The sequence below is a fragment of the Plutella xylostella genome, chromosome 25, assembly GCF_932276165.1.
Source record: "Plutella xylostella chromosome 25, ilPluXylo3.1, whole genome shotgun sequence".
Taxonomy (NCBI): Eukaryota; Metazoa; Arthropoda; class Insecta; order Lepidoptera; family Plutellidae; genus Plutella; species Plutella xylostella.
In genome coordinates this window covers 8,521,892-8,537,271 of record NC_064005.1, presented here as the reverse complement: position 1 = coordinate 8,537,271, position 15,380 = coordinate 8,521,892, and the positions used below count along the sequence as shown (strand labels likewise).

Here is a 15,380-nt window from a genome sequence, read left to right as displayed (position 1 = left end):
TTGGAGACCCTATGCGATATAAGATAATGTGGAATACATTGGGCTTATACAATTTTTCGGCTTCACAAACTACAAATCAGTTTTTTTTGCTAAGCTATTAAAGGGGACATTACAGTTCGATGACGACATGCTATGCCGAGGCTTCTCTACATTTCAGAAAACGATATATCTGAGCCATCACTCCCCTTATGAATACCATTTAGTTGTAAGTAGGTAGAGTTGAGGCAACTCCGATATATGGAATTCTGAAACGTGTTTACAAAACAGCTTGTTAGGTATAAACATATTATTTTTGAACTTTTTTCACGTATACTCGAGTCTGAATATATATTTTAGAACAGCTTACATATGTTTCTATTTTATATCTCAGTCACACGTTTAGGGCTGTGTGTTATATTAAAAATATTATTACATGAATAGTTGATATGCGATTTAAAAGTACCTAACAGCAAAATGTTATCACAACTGCAAAATAACTTTTAGCAATTTGAAGAACTGGACTACATTTATAGGGTTTAAATTCATATTTCATTTAATAGCTAGCATTTCCAACACAGCCCTACAATTTATTCTAATGAGAGAGAAAGAGAATATTCTACAGAGTGTATGAGAACAATCGTCAACTGTTTAGAGAGGTATGATCACCATTACATGAGTTTAACTTTATATACTGATATTGTTACTACGGATATACATAAGCATATAAAATTTTGTTGATAGATATTTGCTAGGGAGAATGTTATAGACACTAACATCCATTATTTGAGGAAATTAGTGGAAGCCATTTCACACGATTTGTGAAAAAACCAAATTAGAGCCCATTAATATAATATCGTTATATATTTTTTACTATAGCTCAGCTTTACAAAGTAGCAGATCTATCATAAAACAGTCTTATTTAATATTTCATGATATTGACTTTAACAACCATATTTCAAAATGCCCTACAAGTGAAAATGGCATTTTATGTATCTATTTTTTTTAGGCCTACACAGCATATTTAATATAATATTTGTTTTAATTTATAATGCTTTGACATATTTAAGCACGAATCTACAAATCTAATCGAATATATTACAATAATCTTCAAAATCATTTATCAAAAACTGACAGCAATAACACATCTTATTTCAACAGCCTAAATTTTAGTTTCAAAGATTATACAGTTGATGCTTTACTGAAATTATACATCACTTTTTTTTTCAAACAGCATTTATATATATTATTATGTAATTTTATTTATGAGCCTAGAATCATAATTTTATTGTATACAGGAATCTATTGAATGTTTTACATTTTAATATTCCCTTTAAAGGGAAAAATTAATTTCAATGATATATTAATTTATGACGAGAGAATTCCGACTTTGTGTGCCACTCCAGTATGGGCCTTATATCGCTGTTGGCCATAAGTTTTTCTCGTTGCTTAAAATATAGCTGCCAAAAATGTTCATAAATTTCTCCTTGCGAATATGTAATCTTCTCTTTCTCTCTTTTAAATAAGGTTATGAGTAACATGTACTATTCATTATATTAAAGGGTATTATTAAACAACTATCAATGACTATAATATGTAGTTAACATGATATCCCGATCCGTACGCGCGCTGCTTGAAACAGGAGTGTTGGCGCTAAACTATACCCTAATCTAATGATATACGGTTACAAATAGCTTACACTGGAAGCTTCGTTGAAATAACTCCATAAAGTTACAACTATTCACACTCCGTTTTAAGCAACAAACGTAAGGACGTAAACTTCTACGCGCTAAAAATCATGGCAGCTCAGTATCTTACTTTGACTGAAAAATAATCGACAAAATGTCGAAAATATACAGAAATAAAATGTTCGCTCTAAAACCTACCTCGTGTATTAATATCGAGCGAGAACCCTAACTGTCTGCTCCATGTGAACAATAATACTCGTTAATCTATCATCGTAACGCAATACACTCACGAAAATTTATTAAAAGTAACATCACAATACTAACTCAATATCGACAGGCGAGCAACCGAAATTTTGTAGCCTCTGTGGCCTCCCACCACTGTTACTGACTCACCTTGCAAAACTATCTATCATCAGAAGACTTCATCAGTGGTCGGAGTATCAACATAGCAGACTTATCGCATTTAGCCACTGACCTTGGCTTTACAGGAGCGAGTTTAAAAGGGCTGATTTAGCCAAGCTTCAGAACGCCAATATCAGGCCACCTAGATGACCTAAGACCGTACAACGCACATGCTTCAGCAATTACTGGTTGGGTTACTGTGTTGTTCCACTGTGGGCGTGGGACGGCCTACGTCTCGGGCGTGGGACGGCCTACGTCTCGGGCGGCGCGAGGGGCGCCCCGCTGGTGGCCACGGGGAAGGTCTTGACGTGCGTCTGCCACTGCGTGGACAGCTGGAAGAACTTCACTCCGTTCCATTCAGTGCCGTCGATGAATACTGGAAATGGGGGGAAAAGTGTGATTAACACCTAGCTCTAATTAAGATTCTAGCCGCATTATACGATAGCAAATGGACAACATTTCAAAAAACTAAAGCTGCTAAAAATCGAAAACCATTTCGAGATTTAGCTCTCAAGGCCACAAAAAAAATGTTTTTGTATTTTTTGGATGTATCATTTTCGAGAAAATCATAAAATAGTAAAAAAGTGCTGATGACGTCATGCATCAGGTGCGATGCATTTTGATGATCAAAGCCTATAGATTTAAAAACAAAGTAACTGTCACTTTCATTTTTGATTGACGTTGACGTTTTATCGAATCGTTGTTGTTTATTTGGGTCATTTTCATAAAATCAATGTTCTGACACTTTCTGACTATTTTTTAAATTTATCATATTAAATGGTTAGTACTTATTAAGAGATGACCTCTATTTAATATGTCCCAGAGCATGCCACCGCCTACACAGCTGAAAAAATGCTTCTGCTTATTTTTTTTCATGATAAGTACCTACTTTGTATCATCAGAAATATCAATGTCATTTGAAAATGACCCATTTGTTGGTTGGCATGTAAACAAAGTTTAAATGTTACTTGTCAGTGTCATTTATGTTTTTTTTCGAGACTAAGGCAATAGACAAAAATAAAAATTGAGCCTAATATGTGATGTCACTTCCGGCTTTAAAATAATTAACTTTAAAGTTAAAAATAACATGCAAAAATTAATGTATATACAAAATAAAAAAATACGGGTCCTCTAATTTTTTATAACCTTTCCGAATAGCTTATAAAAATATAGGGTAAAGAAAATGAAATGTTGTCCATTCCACCTGGCAGCGTCTCACTTTCAAGTAGATTGAAAATGTTTGCTTTTGGCTTCATGTTCAGGATTTCTTCCACCAGGCCAAGTATTATAAGGAAGTTGATTTTAGGATGGACTGGTTTCTGTTGCGTCAGACCTGAGTCTAGCTTCTGTTACATTGTAATTGATAAGTGTTGGGTGCATTTGTAACCTAACCTTGTGTGCGCCCGCCGCGCCTCCGCCGCTTGGCGACACTTTACCTAAAGACAACAGTTCACGTTCGGACAGCAATTACGCCGCGCTTGCTCACCAGCATATCAATAATTATCAGACCAACATCTTGAAGTTAAATAAACTATTATTAATCAATCAAGCATCTTATCATTTTGAACTCTAGTACTTAAAGGTTGTCTAGGACTTACATTTGTGGTCCTTTCGAGCCGGATCTAATCTAATCTGTACTTTTTGTACCTTTTGAGCGGCCTGTAAACATGCTTGGTTCACCTACACGAGCTAACACTATGTCTAACTCTCTTATTTTCTACATCATGATGTCTAGTGTAAGTACAAGTATTCTACATTGGTGTACCTTTAAGCGGCGCGTTGTGCGAACCCTTCGTGGCGCAGATGCAGACGCAATCTTTTACCTACACGAGCTAAGACTGTGTCTGCATCTCTTCTCTTATTACTTCACGATATCTACTATACCTAAGTATGACTATTCTGCAGTGGTGTACCTTTAAGCGGCGCGTTGTGCGAGCCCTTGGCGCTGCAGATGAGCCTTGCGACACCGTCCACGGCCTGCGCGCGCCCCGGCTCCGCCTCAGAGCCCTTCTCGCGCTTCTTGCCCAGACGCATTACTGCAACAGGAGGTTTAATGACAATTTTGGAAAATTCTAAAATCATGAAACTTGGAATGTAGGTGCCTTAGTTAGTGTAAGTGAACACTAAGAAAGAATTTTCAGTAACTCCACCCCTGAATGTCCTTCAGTTTTGAAGTAAAGATGTTCAAATTTTAGGTAGGCTGAAAATTCAAGACATAAATAGCTAATGGTACGTAAGCAAGAGGTAAAGCTAGTCTTCTGATTAAATTTTTAAGCGATTATATTGGTAAGAAACCGAGAATGTAGAGCGGTTGTTTAGGGCTGAGCGATTGTGTAGCTCGCGCCGCGACGACACGAAGCTAGCATCGAACGAGTGGTTGAGTATAGCATACTAATAGCAACGGTGGCGTAAAGGATAAGATTTCGTCCTCTCATTCGATAATAGGACCAATAAATTATTTTCATATAAATGGTCCACATTGAAAAGGCCTACAATTATTTCCATGGGGTATTTATACGATGCATGCATTGGTTGTGTTGTATGCGTGGTATACTCACTCTTCTGTTTCTTCTCCTTGGTGGTGTAGGAGATGGCGAGGTGGGGTCCGTGTCTAGTAACTGTGAGCGCGCGGAACTGAGCCTTGACTGTCACCTTGCCGTCCGCGCCGTCCGCCTGCCAGCCCGGTGCCTACGGATATTCAATATATACCTATTAAGTTATTGAAAACGATATAATGTTAGGGGGTTTTTAACAGAATGCGGATTTGATCACACACGCGGGATTCCCCCGCACGCGTTCATACAAGTAGTCATTGTAAGTTGTGGTATGGATATGCTGTGATGAAATCCGCATGCCTTTAAAAAACATCCTTAGGGTCAGTAGTACGTCATCACTAAACAACTGATACTTAAAAGTCTCAATTGTTCCGACTCTTATCTATACCTGTGATATTGTATAATGATGATACTGGACACTTAATATTTAGGAAACATCTAACTGAGGCAAGTGCTATTACACGCCATAAAGCGGAACCACTGAGGTGCTGTTTGCTATTTAGTCTTGGTATGCTGATCTCCTTCTGTTTTTGTGTATGTGCTATTTTATATTCATCTTTTTGTCTTCTTCTACTACTCTGTCTCTCTCTCACACACACACACACACACACACACTTACCGGCCAGTAGTCGAGCTGCAGGTCCAGGTCGGGGGCTGGCGCGGGGGTGGCGGGGGGCGAGCCGCGGGGCGCGGGGGGCGAGCCCTCCTCCAGCTCCACGGAGCCCGAGCTCTCGGTGGAACACACGCGGACTTCCTGAGGGGGGGGAGAGAGAAAGAGATAGTTAGGGGAGGTTGCAAAGTTAACATGGAGATTGCGTACATGATCGATGTGCACGTAGTAGATCCTAAATTCCTTATTGAAAAAGATTTTAAGGTCTTGGACGCATCGTCAACAATAGAGCTAAATAACTCTGGCTACACATAGACCTATACAAGATGTCCCGTAAATAGTCGACCAACGAACAACTTTTGTTCTACGACTTTTGCAAATTCGCAATAGAAATAGCCCTTGATTGACCCTCTTTTCGTCGGTCCACTCTTTAGGAGACACCCTGTATGAAGGCTATACAGGGGGCTACTCACGGCGAGGAAGGGCACGAAGGTCTGGCTCGCATCATCATGTTCGTTGCGCTCGCTACATATAGAAGCTGTGTGTAATACAGATATAGGTACATAATGCTGGCTATGGCTACACATAAAGCTATACAGGTTGTCCCGTAAATAGTGGACCAACCGGCAAGGCGGTGACTCAGGGGTTCAATCTGAACAACTTTTATTCTACGACTTTTGGAAATTCGCAAGACAAATACCCCTTGATTGACCCTCTTTTCGTTGGTCCACTCTTTAGGAGACACCCTGTATGTAGGCTATACAGGGGGCTACTCACAGCGAGGAAGGGCACGAAGGTCTGGCTGGCGTCGTCGTGCTCGTTGCGCTCGCGGTACGCCAGCATCGCCTCGCCGATCGGCATCGGAGTCACGGGGCCTATGCTGTTCAGGTATCTGTGGGGAGAGTTGTAAAGTAAGTATACGGATAAAGGCAATGATTGCAAAAGGAAGGATACGCCCGTCAGAACGTTTTGTCAAAAGAAAATGGCAAGATTTATGAGATTTTAGGGCCAACGCGAGGTGTCATTTTCTAGAGCGGTTGGGCCTGTCCTTACGCTAGTAATATATAAGTCAATGGATAAAGGTCATAATAATGTGTCATTGGTAACTGGGGTAACTAGTGGCGAAGGGTTATGTTTTTTTAGGCGAATGTGAAGAAATTTAAGCACTTAACTATGACAAAATATCGTAAGGTGCAAATTAAATATCAAATCAGTCAATCCTAAAGGGAATTGTGTTGTTTAGACCCTTACTTTTACTGGTGAAGTCAGTAAAATACTAAATTAACCTAAATTAACACCTTTCTAGCCCTCTTTTACGAAACGATGCATAAACATAGTTTTTTTTGGTGTCGGTAACAAACACAAGAGCTAGAATACGGTCTGTCACCATAGCAATAGAATTAGCCAGCCCAATTAGCGTACAGTCAGCTGCATAAGCTATACACTTTTGTACCATGTCAATCTGAAACCGCCTATACATTCATTCTGTTGATGGCAACACAGGTTAATCAACCTACAGTCCACGAATCACACATGGTCCCTCGAGCCGGATATGAATCAGAGACTTATAAATTGTGTGATTAGTGGATTGTAGGTTTATACCTACAATCCACTAACATTGACGGTTCGACAGATTGATTTGGTACCGTTGTGTATACGAGTAGCTACTTATGTAGCTGATCGTACAGGAGATACACCACTCGAAGTCTTCGAATCGAAGAGTGTTTGCCGCGTACCAACGCGTACCCGCGCCACTGACCTGGCGATCCTGGCGCACATCACACTAGCCACTGACCTGGCGATCCTGGCGGACAGCTCGGCGGCGTCGGGGGGCGCCTCGCCCGCGCCGTCGCTGAGCGCCGCCCACGCCTCGCCGCCGAACAGCGCCGCGTAGCCCGCGTCCGTGGAGCACAGGTAGCGGCACACTGTGTTTGGACCTGCGGAATGGAGATTATTTAGTCAGTATTATTTATTCATAAAACCAGGTACCGTATTCATACCAAGTCAGCTTTATCAAAAAGAATGTGGATTTGTAGTAGATTGATGATTAAAGGTCAGAATTTATTGAATGAATTAAAGTCATTAGCAGCAATGTATTTCCGAGCCTAACATCATCGGCGACACAATCCCAGCGACCCTTTTGACTGGGTCATTTAGACAGGATGGATGAGAATCACGCTGCCAATAGGGCCTACCTTGGAGAACCCAGAGTGTGACCAAGAGTTAACCGTCCCAAATATGGCTGGAGTGATAAAGCCGGCAAGTACTATCGAACAAAAAAGTGTGGACCCCCTTAAGGATCATTTTCCTTTGCAGGCATCAGCCATCAATGACTCGCTCTTGACCAATGGGGTACAAGTTGACCAAAAGTCAGTCTCTATTGCCACCAGATGTGTAAACACAAAACAACATTGCATTGTCTTAAAGGTGCGAAAGTCCGAAAGCAATAAACAATACAAAGGGAGAAATTTAAAATAATGGGGTTAGTTAAAAAGACAGGCAAAGGCAAATTTGGGATTGCAAAGGATTTGTTTTAAAAGTGGCAACTCACTTTTTTGTTCGATAGTACCTTAATGACGGGATTACTGGCTACTGTTTAGTGGCATTTCAATGACCAACAGTGGCTGTATGCAGCATAGCGCGCACCAATGGCAGCACAGTTATTTACCAGCGGGCACGAGGTGGAAGCGCGGGGACGGCACGTCGGGGGGCCGGCGGGGGACAGTACCTGCGGGTACGAGGTGGAAGCGCGGGGGGGGGGGGCGGCGGGGGACAGTACCTGCGGGCACGAGGTGGAAGCGCGGGGGGGGGGGGGGCGGCGGGGGACAGTACCTGCGGGCACGAGGTGGAAGCGCGCGGGGGGTGGGGGGGACAGTACCTGCGGGCACGAGGTGGAAGCGCGGGGACGGCACGTCCGGGGGGCGGCGCGGGGACAGCTCCACGTGCGCCCGCAGCGCCGCCGCCACGGCCGCGTCGCCGCCGCACACCAGCACGCGGCAGCCCATCCGGCGACCGCTACTGGGGAGAACACATTGATTGTCAAACAATTACCAGAATAATAAGTCTCATCATTGTAAATTACGCACCGCTACATAAATAGGGGGATTGGTACGTCGATTGGACTTCCTTTAAATGGAACCCTATAATGCCTTATCCGAAAATTGACTTATAAATGGACAACTAAAACGCACAAAAATCACAACTAGATTTTATAGTTTTATTAAAGATAGAAGAACATGGATATTAATAACGTATCCTACGGCGTTCCTATAGTTGCAATTGTAAATCCTTCCTTTGTGTCAATGGTAGCGCCCCCTATCTCTCTCTTTTTTTGAAAAGATGGCTCAGGAGTTTCTTGCCTCCGTTCTTCTCCTTAGACAGAAAGAGCCCCCCTTATCCGAACGGAGAGTAGTTTGTAAAAAATGACGTTCATTAGAAAATTTTACATTTGTACGATGAATAAAAAAAAATTGACTTTGACTTTGACATGTCTATCCCACTCAAGCCTAACACTACTTAACTACTACCACTTTTATTGAACACTAATATATTAATTAAAGACAGCTTACATTTTAATTTCATGATCACAGCACATATAAGCGTAACGTACCTAAATGGATAGTCTTTCTTTTCTTCTGTCGAAAGCTCACCGCCTGGTTGACAAAAGAAAAGAAAGGTGCTCCGTTTACGTTACGCTTATATGGGATGTGCCCTCACGTCAGGCGTACCTAAGGGGACAATCTTAGGTCCGTAAATGTTTCTTATATATCTCTATAAATATACGACACTCACGGCTTATTACAAGCGGCCAGCGCTCTCTATATCACACTCACAGCTACCACTTAGATTGAATCGTATAAAAGGCAGCAGAAAGTCTAAATTAATTATATAGCGTCTGGCGTTCCTAAAGGATAAATGTTAGGTTCGTCATTGTTTCTTATATGAGTAAATCGTGGCACCTCCGACATCTATCCTATTAATCAACTTGCCCTATCCCATTAGGTATCAACTTGCCCTTCTACATCCACACAGGATGCTACAAGAGCCGGTAATACAGTAAGTTATATGTAGCCAGTTCCCCTAGGTATATATATCACTCACGGCTTATTGCAAGCAGCTAACAGCGCGGCGGCAGCGGCGCGCGGGTCGTGCGGGGGCGCCAGCAGCGCGGGCACGTGCAGCGCGAGCAGCGCGGGCTCTCTCTATATCATACTCACGGCTACCACTTACATTGAATCTTATCATACTCAGATAAAAGGCAGCAGAAAGTCTAAATTAACTATCTAACGTCAGGCGTACCTAAGGGATAAATTTTAGGTCCGTCGTTGTTTCTTATTTGAGTCAATGGTCGCCCCGTATGCCGATCACACTCACGCCTATCACTTTCATGAATACTACTATATTTATTACAGACAGCAGAAATTTTGATTGAAGGATTGAAGTCAGGCGTACCTAAGGGTACAATCCGGTAAGGTACCAAGGGTACAGGTCCTTAATTGTTTCTCATATATCTCTACATATCTACGACACTCACGGTTTATTACAAGCAGCTAGCAGCGCGGCGGCGGCGGCGCGCGGCTCGTGCGGCGGCGCCAGCAGCGCGGGCACGTGCAGCGCGAGCAGCGCGGGCGCCAGCGCCGGCGGGGCTAGCGCCACCGCGTCCGGCGCCTCGTCGCCCAGCAGCCGCCGGACTTGCTCGGCCATGCGGCGCGGCTGGGGGGAGAAACTTTATTAGAAACGATAATCCGTTAAATTAGAAACTTTATTAGAGCGAGTGGCGTTTATTTTGCTAGGTCGCAGGTGGCTGTCTATTTAGTTAGGCGGCACGTTGTTTAATTTAGGGTCAGCCACTGAATCTACCCTAACACTGAGAAATGGCTATATCTGCCGAGTAGACTGAAACATTGTGTTAAACGACTTTTTAATGAAGATACTTTCACTTCTTCCTGCCTTATTGACTATAGACTGTGAGCCAATAGTGCTGTGTCGAAGATTGTAAAGCAAACAATGCTGATATTATAGGCTTGCTCCTTAGATTAAATGCCGCTGAGATAAAAAGGGACAGATACAAAATATTTATATAGCCACGTGGAAATGTTTATATTTATTACATCCTAGACAATTTGCCAAAACAGCAACCTTCTAGAATATTCTATAATATTCTATATTATCACAGACATACCTTCTGATCAGCGGGCGGGCTGGTCCGCGCCGCGGGGCCGTACTCCGGCGCGTCGCCGTCGCTGGCGCCGTCCGACCGCTCGTCCGGTATCAACGCTCCGTCTGAGTCTGGGAGTAGACCAGCCGTCAGTATAGAGTAGCTTCAGGGGGGTTGGTTCACGTAACAAAGCGAGAAAGGTGTCTAGTATTGTTACATCTGTGTCAATTTCATTGTGTTGAATATGGGTATTCGCGGCCATTTTGCAGCGTATATAAAATAATAAAAAATAACACTTGAGTTTCACTTTGTCGCTTTGTTACATGAACTGTGGTAGACACAGTTGTAGCACGAGGCAGACACAATAAGATATAAATCTATAAAAACAATCGCCATTTTGCTTTACAATCAGTTCTGTCGTTCATTCAAGAGTAATTTGCTTTGTTGACACAATTGGTTATTGAAATTCAAAATATTTAATCCACTACTTGGACAAAGGCATCGGCTAGTTTTACATTGCCTGAAATTAATACCTCCATCCTGAAATTAAACAACATCATAGAACATTAAAATTTATAATTTGAAGAGTAATTTACGACTGAAATGAAAAAAGATTACAAGTTGTTTTAGTTGTAGTAGTTTGATCATGCATTCGTGCAAGTATGAAAGTGGGAAATATGAAAACGAAACTAAAAAGACAGTCAGACAAAAGCTCGCTAAATTATTTACAAACGAAACTTAAATTAAACGGAAAAACTGCCGGGAACTACGAAGCACATCGTTTTATAATAATATAAAGCGCAATATAAAATACTATAGCTTGATTCTCGATCGTTCAGGCTCTATTCACACCTTTTGAATCCAAAAATAAGTATTGCTGTAGGGTAAATATACTCATAGGATCGCTCCTTCATCCGACCAAAAGGCTAATATCCACAAATATTCCAAATTTTTCGCCCGAAAATTCCCAGCAACTTTTCCGCCATTTTTTGGTCCTTCGAGAATGTTCCTAGTTACCTGTGGTCAAATGGCTTCTCTTTTCGACGACCTCGGCGGTAGAGGCGAGGCTGCCCTGCCGCGTCGCGGCGAACACTGAGTCTGCGTGTCGGGCGGACCATTGTCAGCGTTAGCGTTTAGGAGTTAAGGTGGGATCTCGCTTGACGGATGCGGTGGGTGTTAGGACGTTTTGATTTGGTCGGGTAAGCTGGTAGCTTGAGTTGTGGGCTTTGTGATTGAGGGGTAAGGTTGTGTTTTGTGTTCTTGGATAAATGGAGTGGATATGGAATTGAGCTGATATCATTGCATAAATACGTTTGTTAAAACAATAGTTATTTTGTGTTACATACATGAAACGGGGATGATTTTTCAATATTGGTCTCAATACTCTTGAAAAATAATCGTAATGGTGCAAAAAATTAAACTTCAAATACTTAATTTTTTTCTACAGCTCAACTTTTTGTAATATCTAGCCGCTAATATTTGTACTTTTAAGAGATAAATTCTACGGGAAAAGACTTGGTAAGAGGTTGTTGATCGTATTCTTCAGTGGTATCTCTGCCGAAACGATTAATTATGTTTTAATAACCAAGACTTAACTTACGTAACTGATAACTATAACTGATAGGGATAATATATATTTTTATACTATTATAAAGTATATTATATACTTTTATATATATTTGAGGGTCCGTCCCACCGACACACAGACAAGCACTACTACTGCACACAGCAAAACATAACACAAACAAAATTATAAATATCACAATCAAAAAATCTTTATGTATATGGCTATGTAAAGGCTGCAGCACTGATCTTGAACGATAGACAATTGACCATTAAAAATATATCTAAAGGAGATAAACGCCAATTAGAAATAGGTAGGTATTTTGTTATGAACCAATAAAAAAGATGACTTTGCCCTTTTCAATTCACAGTTCAAGATCATTGCCACAACTATTTTAAATTCACAAGAGTTCTGGTTACAGGTTTCTGATAAAACCTTTGATATTAATTTGCCATATAAATAAAAAACCTTTAAAAATAATATTAGATTAAAGTGGTAAAAATTCAACATAATATTTAAGAAACCTGTAACCCATCTTTGCCTAAATCTACATAATGTATCTACTATTTTTATGTCTATTTGTATATTGACTCTATTAGTTAAATATTATATGTTTTCTATGCATATGAAGTCTGCGAAATCAATTTGTAAGCACACACATTCATAGTTTGCACTGTCTTTGAGTGTATTTTGTTGAAGCGCAGTATGCTATGTTTTCTAAAATATGTTTATGCTGACTACGTTTTTTTTACATAAATCCCAACAGCATTTTGATAAATTTCGAACGGTGTTAGATCAGACGGGTAAGACGCCCGCTTCGCACGCCAGAGATGCGGGTTCGAATCCCGTCATTGACTTGTACCAATGAGTCCTTTGGAATTTAAGTACAATGTATACCATCGCTCTTACAGTGAAGGAAAACATCGTGAAGAATCGTAGATTTAGCACATCTAGACAAGTGAACTCACCAACCCGCAATAGACTAGGGTGGTGGGAAATGGTCCAAGCTTACTTTTGCACTTCAGCATCTACTTGTCTACCCCTTTTAGCTAACGCTTTTGAGAGCCTTCATCCCCACCCCTGTCCCCTCTACTTCCCCTCCCCCCCCCTCACCATTAGACATTCGCTGGTGCTTCTGCGTGGCGAGCGAGCGGCTGCTGCTGAAGAACGGCCGGATGGACGGCTTGGGCGTGGAGCCGATGCTAATGGTGTCCATCTGGTCTGGCCCTGAGTCGTCGCCTTCGCCGCAGGAGAGGGATTCTAGCTCCTGGAATAGATAGGTAATAAAATATAAATATAATAAAAGATAGTCGATGAGTTTCTTGTGGGCATCTAAAGCAGTTTTGTCCCACCGTCAATGATGACGGAGTAGCGAGTAGAACTAGAATTAGAAACTAGTTGAAAGCGAGTGCGTAGTTCTATCGCTGGGGCTATTTTATAGTAATAGCTAGTGTATGAGTACCGTACATTATGCTGATATGACGTCTGAACTGATGGCTAAACGATTATTACCAAGTGGAAAATGAAAAACTCTTGCGGTGCCAATCAGCAACGAACAGCGACTCCTTACCGGCTGTGTGAACAGTCAGCAGCAATCGGTTATTTATATATGCATATATTGGATATCCATCGCCCCTGTCTGCCCCTCCGGGAGACAGGCGTAATTATGTCATTATTAACCTGCCGCCCAGCTCATCGAGGGGCTATATCCTACATAGTACGTTGTACTAGTGACAGTCAGGACCCACCTGGAACAGCTCGTCGATGTCCCGCTGCGCGCCCCCCGCGCCCCGCGCCGCCCCGCGCTCGCCCAGCTCCTCCGGCACTCGGAAGCGGCGGAGGAGGGCCGCGAACTTCTGCTTCAGGTTGCGTTGCTGGAAGGGTGATGAGAAACATTGATATAGGCGGTTGAGGTGGTTAAGTCAGGAGGAACTGATGAAAGTAGTAAGTATTTCGTTCTAAATTTAGATAAGTAGACAAAAGGACAAATTAATGCATGATGGCAGCCAATAGTGATAGTTGATTTTAAATCAATTCAAAACATAGTTTCATAAATCCACAAAATGAACCTTATTGAACAGGAAAATATAATCAGTGCAGTATATTTACAGTAACTATGAAGTAGTTATAGTAGTACATATTTTTACATAAATCAATTTAAGACATACTCATTTATAATTTCCCGATACCGAAGATGTTTTATGTTTCTAGATATTAAGTTACCTACAGTAGTAGTTAAATGTAGAAGAATATTAACGGGTAACAACTCAAAACTATAACACAAAAACAGCACTTGTTAATTACCTCCATGACACTATTTCAAGGTGTTATGCGGTCACAGACACTGACACTACTGCATCGGATAAAAACCCGATGATAACTTTCTTATCTATATGCAAATTTTGCGAGATAACATACTTTAATCGCACATCATCTCTAAATAGGACGGGACAGTCCAACAACTGTAACTTTGCAACAGAAACAAATTTATTATGGCAAAATAATCTCCCATCTTATAGGCAGTGCGAAGTTAGCGTTGTCAGACCATTCAAACACTCGTGTTTTTCATACTTTTATTGGTAATGTGGCATTCCTTTTTGTATAATATTTCAAAACCCAACGCCCAAAATATTTTCACAAACACGATTAACGCAAAATAATGGGGAAATGAAAGGGATATTTCCAACAAACCAGGACAATGATAGGACTGAAATTTCACTCCATGAAAAGGGATAGTACCTATAGAAACCAAGAAACACAAACCAGCAATATTTCATATCCTACTGAAGTATTTAACATCTCACCTAATTGTAAGGATTCAGAAAATTTGTCAGTGTACTAAAATTCGATATAAATATTGCATCATAAGTTAGAGAGGTGCCTAGAGAGCTAGACGTTTCTACGGAGGGACTAATACAGGTTTTGATGGTTTATGAAAACTAACACAAGTTACAGTTTCTTCTAAACAATCTGGCTAATAGAATATTACAATTATGAAGTGGAAGTGTTCTATCAAAGGTTTACTGAATACTAGAGTATGCTAGAAAGAAGAAAACAGCATCTCATTCCGTTCCCTAAACCTCAAAACCTGTACTAACGCTATAGGAGGGAGCGAGATAACACCATGACAACTGTATATGCAAGGTATAGAAGTGCGAGCGAGACCGCAGCTCACCGCGAGTTTCCCGCGCGCAGCCCGCTTGTTTCTATCTTCTACTTCGCTGTCGCTGTCCCGCTCTTGCTTCGACGAGTAGTTGCGCGACAACTGTGGGTTACCACTGCTGTGTTATGGGGCCCTGGTACTTTTAGATTGTGTGGGGGGGATTCATTTTCAAAATAATAGCTATAATATCTACCTGATTTCCTAGTATAAAGGTGACCTACGCCTGCATTCTTCATTCCTTAGTTATTGATTTTTAGCTGAAGA

At 41.3% G+C, this 15,380-nt stretch overlaps 1 protein-coding gene across 4 annotated transcripts in view; it reads right to left on the bottom strand.

Moving 5' to 3' along the window:
• Nucleotides 1-1,842: 1,842 nt before the first annotated feature.
• The window catches only part of LOC105391118 (phosphofurin acidic cluster sorting protein 1), a 106,306-nt gene continuing 92,768 nt past the window's right edge, over nt 1,843-15,380 (bottom strand). Inside the window, exons 6-18 of one of the 4 annotated variants that reach the window (XM_048630116.1) lie at nt 15,129-15,218; nt 13,702-13,827; nt 13,067-13,220; nt 11,407-11,487; nt 10,414-10,520; nt 9,766-9,944; nt 8,110-8,249; nt 7,027-7,168; nt 6,009-6,123; nt 5,241-5,375; nt 4,625-4,754; nt 3,980-4,102; nt 1,843-2,442 (exon numbers count right to left, since the gene is read on the bottom strand). In XM_048630116.1, the coding sequence (XP_048486073.1) occupies nt 2,318-2,442; nt 3,980-4,102; nt 4,625-4,754; nt 5,241-5,375; nt 6,009-6,123; nt 7,027-7,168; nt 8,110-8,249; nt 9,766-9,944; nt 10,414-10,520; nt 11,407-11,487; nt 13,067-13,220; nt 13,702-13,827; nt 15,129-15,218 (1,647 nt within the window). In that variant the 3' untranslated portion in view covers nt 1,843-2,317. The remainder of the gene's footprint in view (nt 2,443-3,979; nt 4,103-4,624; nt 4,755-5,240; nt 5,376-6,008; nt 6,124-7,026; nt 7,169-8,109; nt 8,250-9,765; nt 9,945-10,413; nt 10,521-11,406; nt 11,488-13,066; nt 13,221-13,701; nt 13,828-15,128; nt 15,219-15,380) is intronic. The other 3 variants (XM_048630117.1, XM_048630118.1, XM_048630119.1) reach the window with 3 other exon arrangements.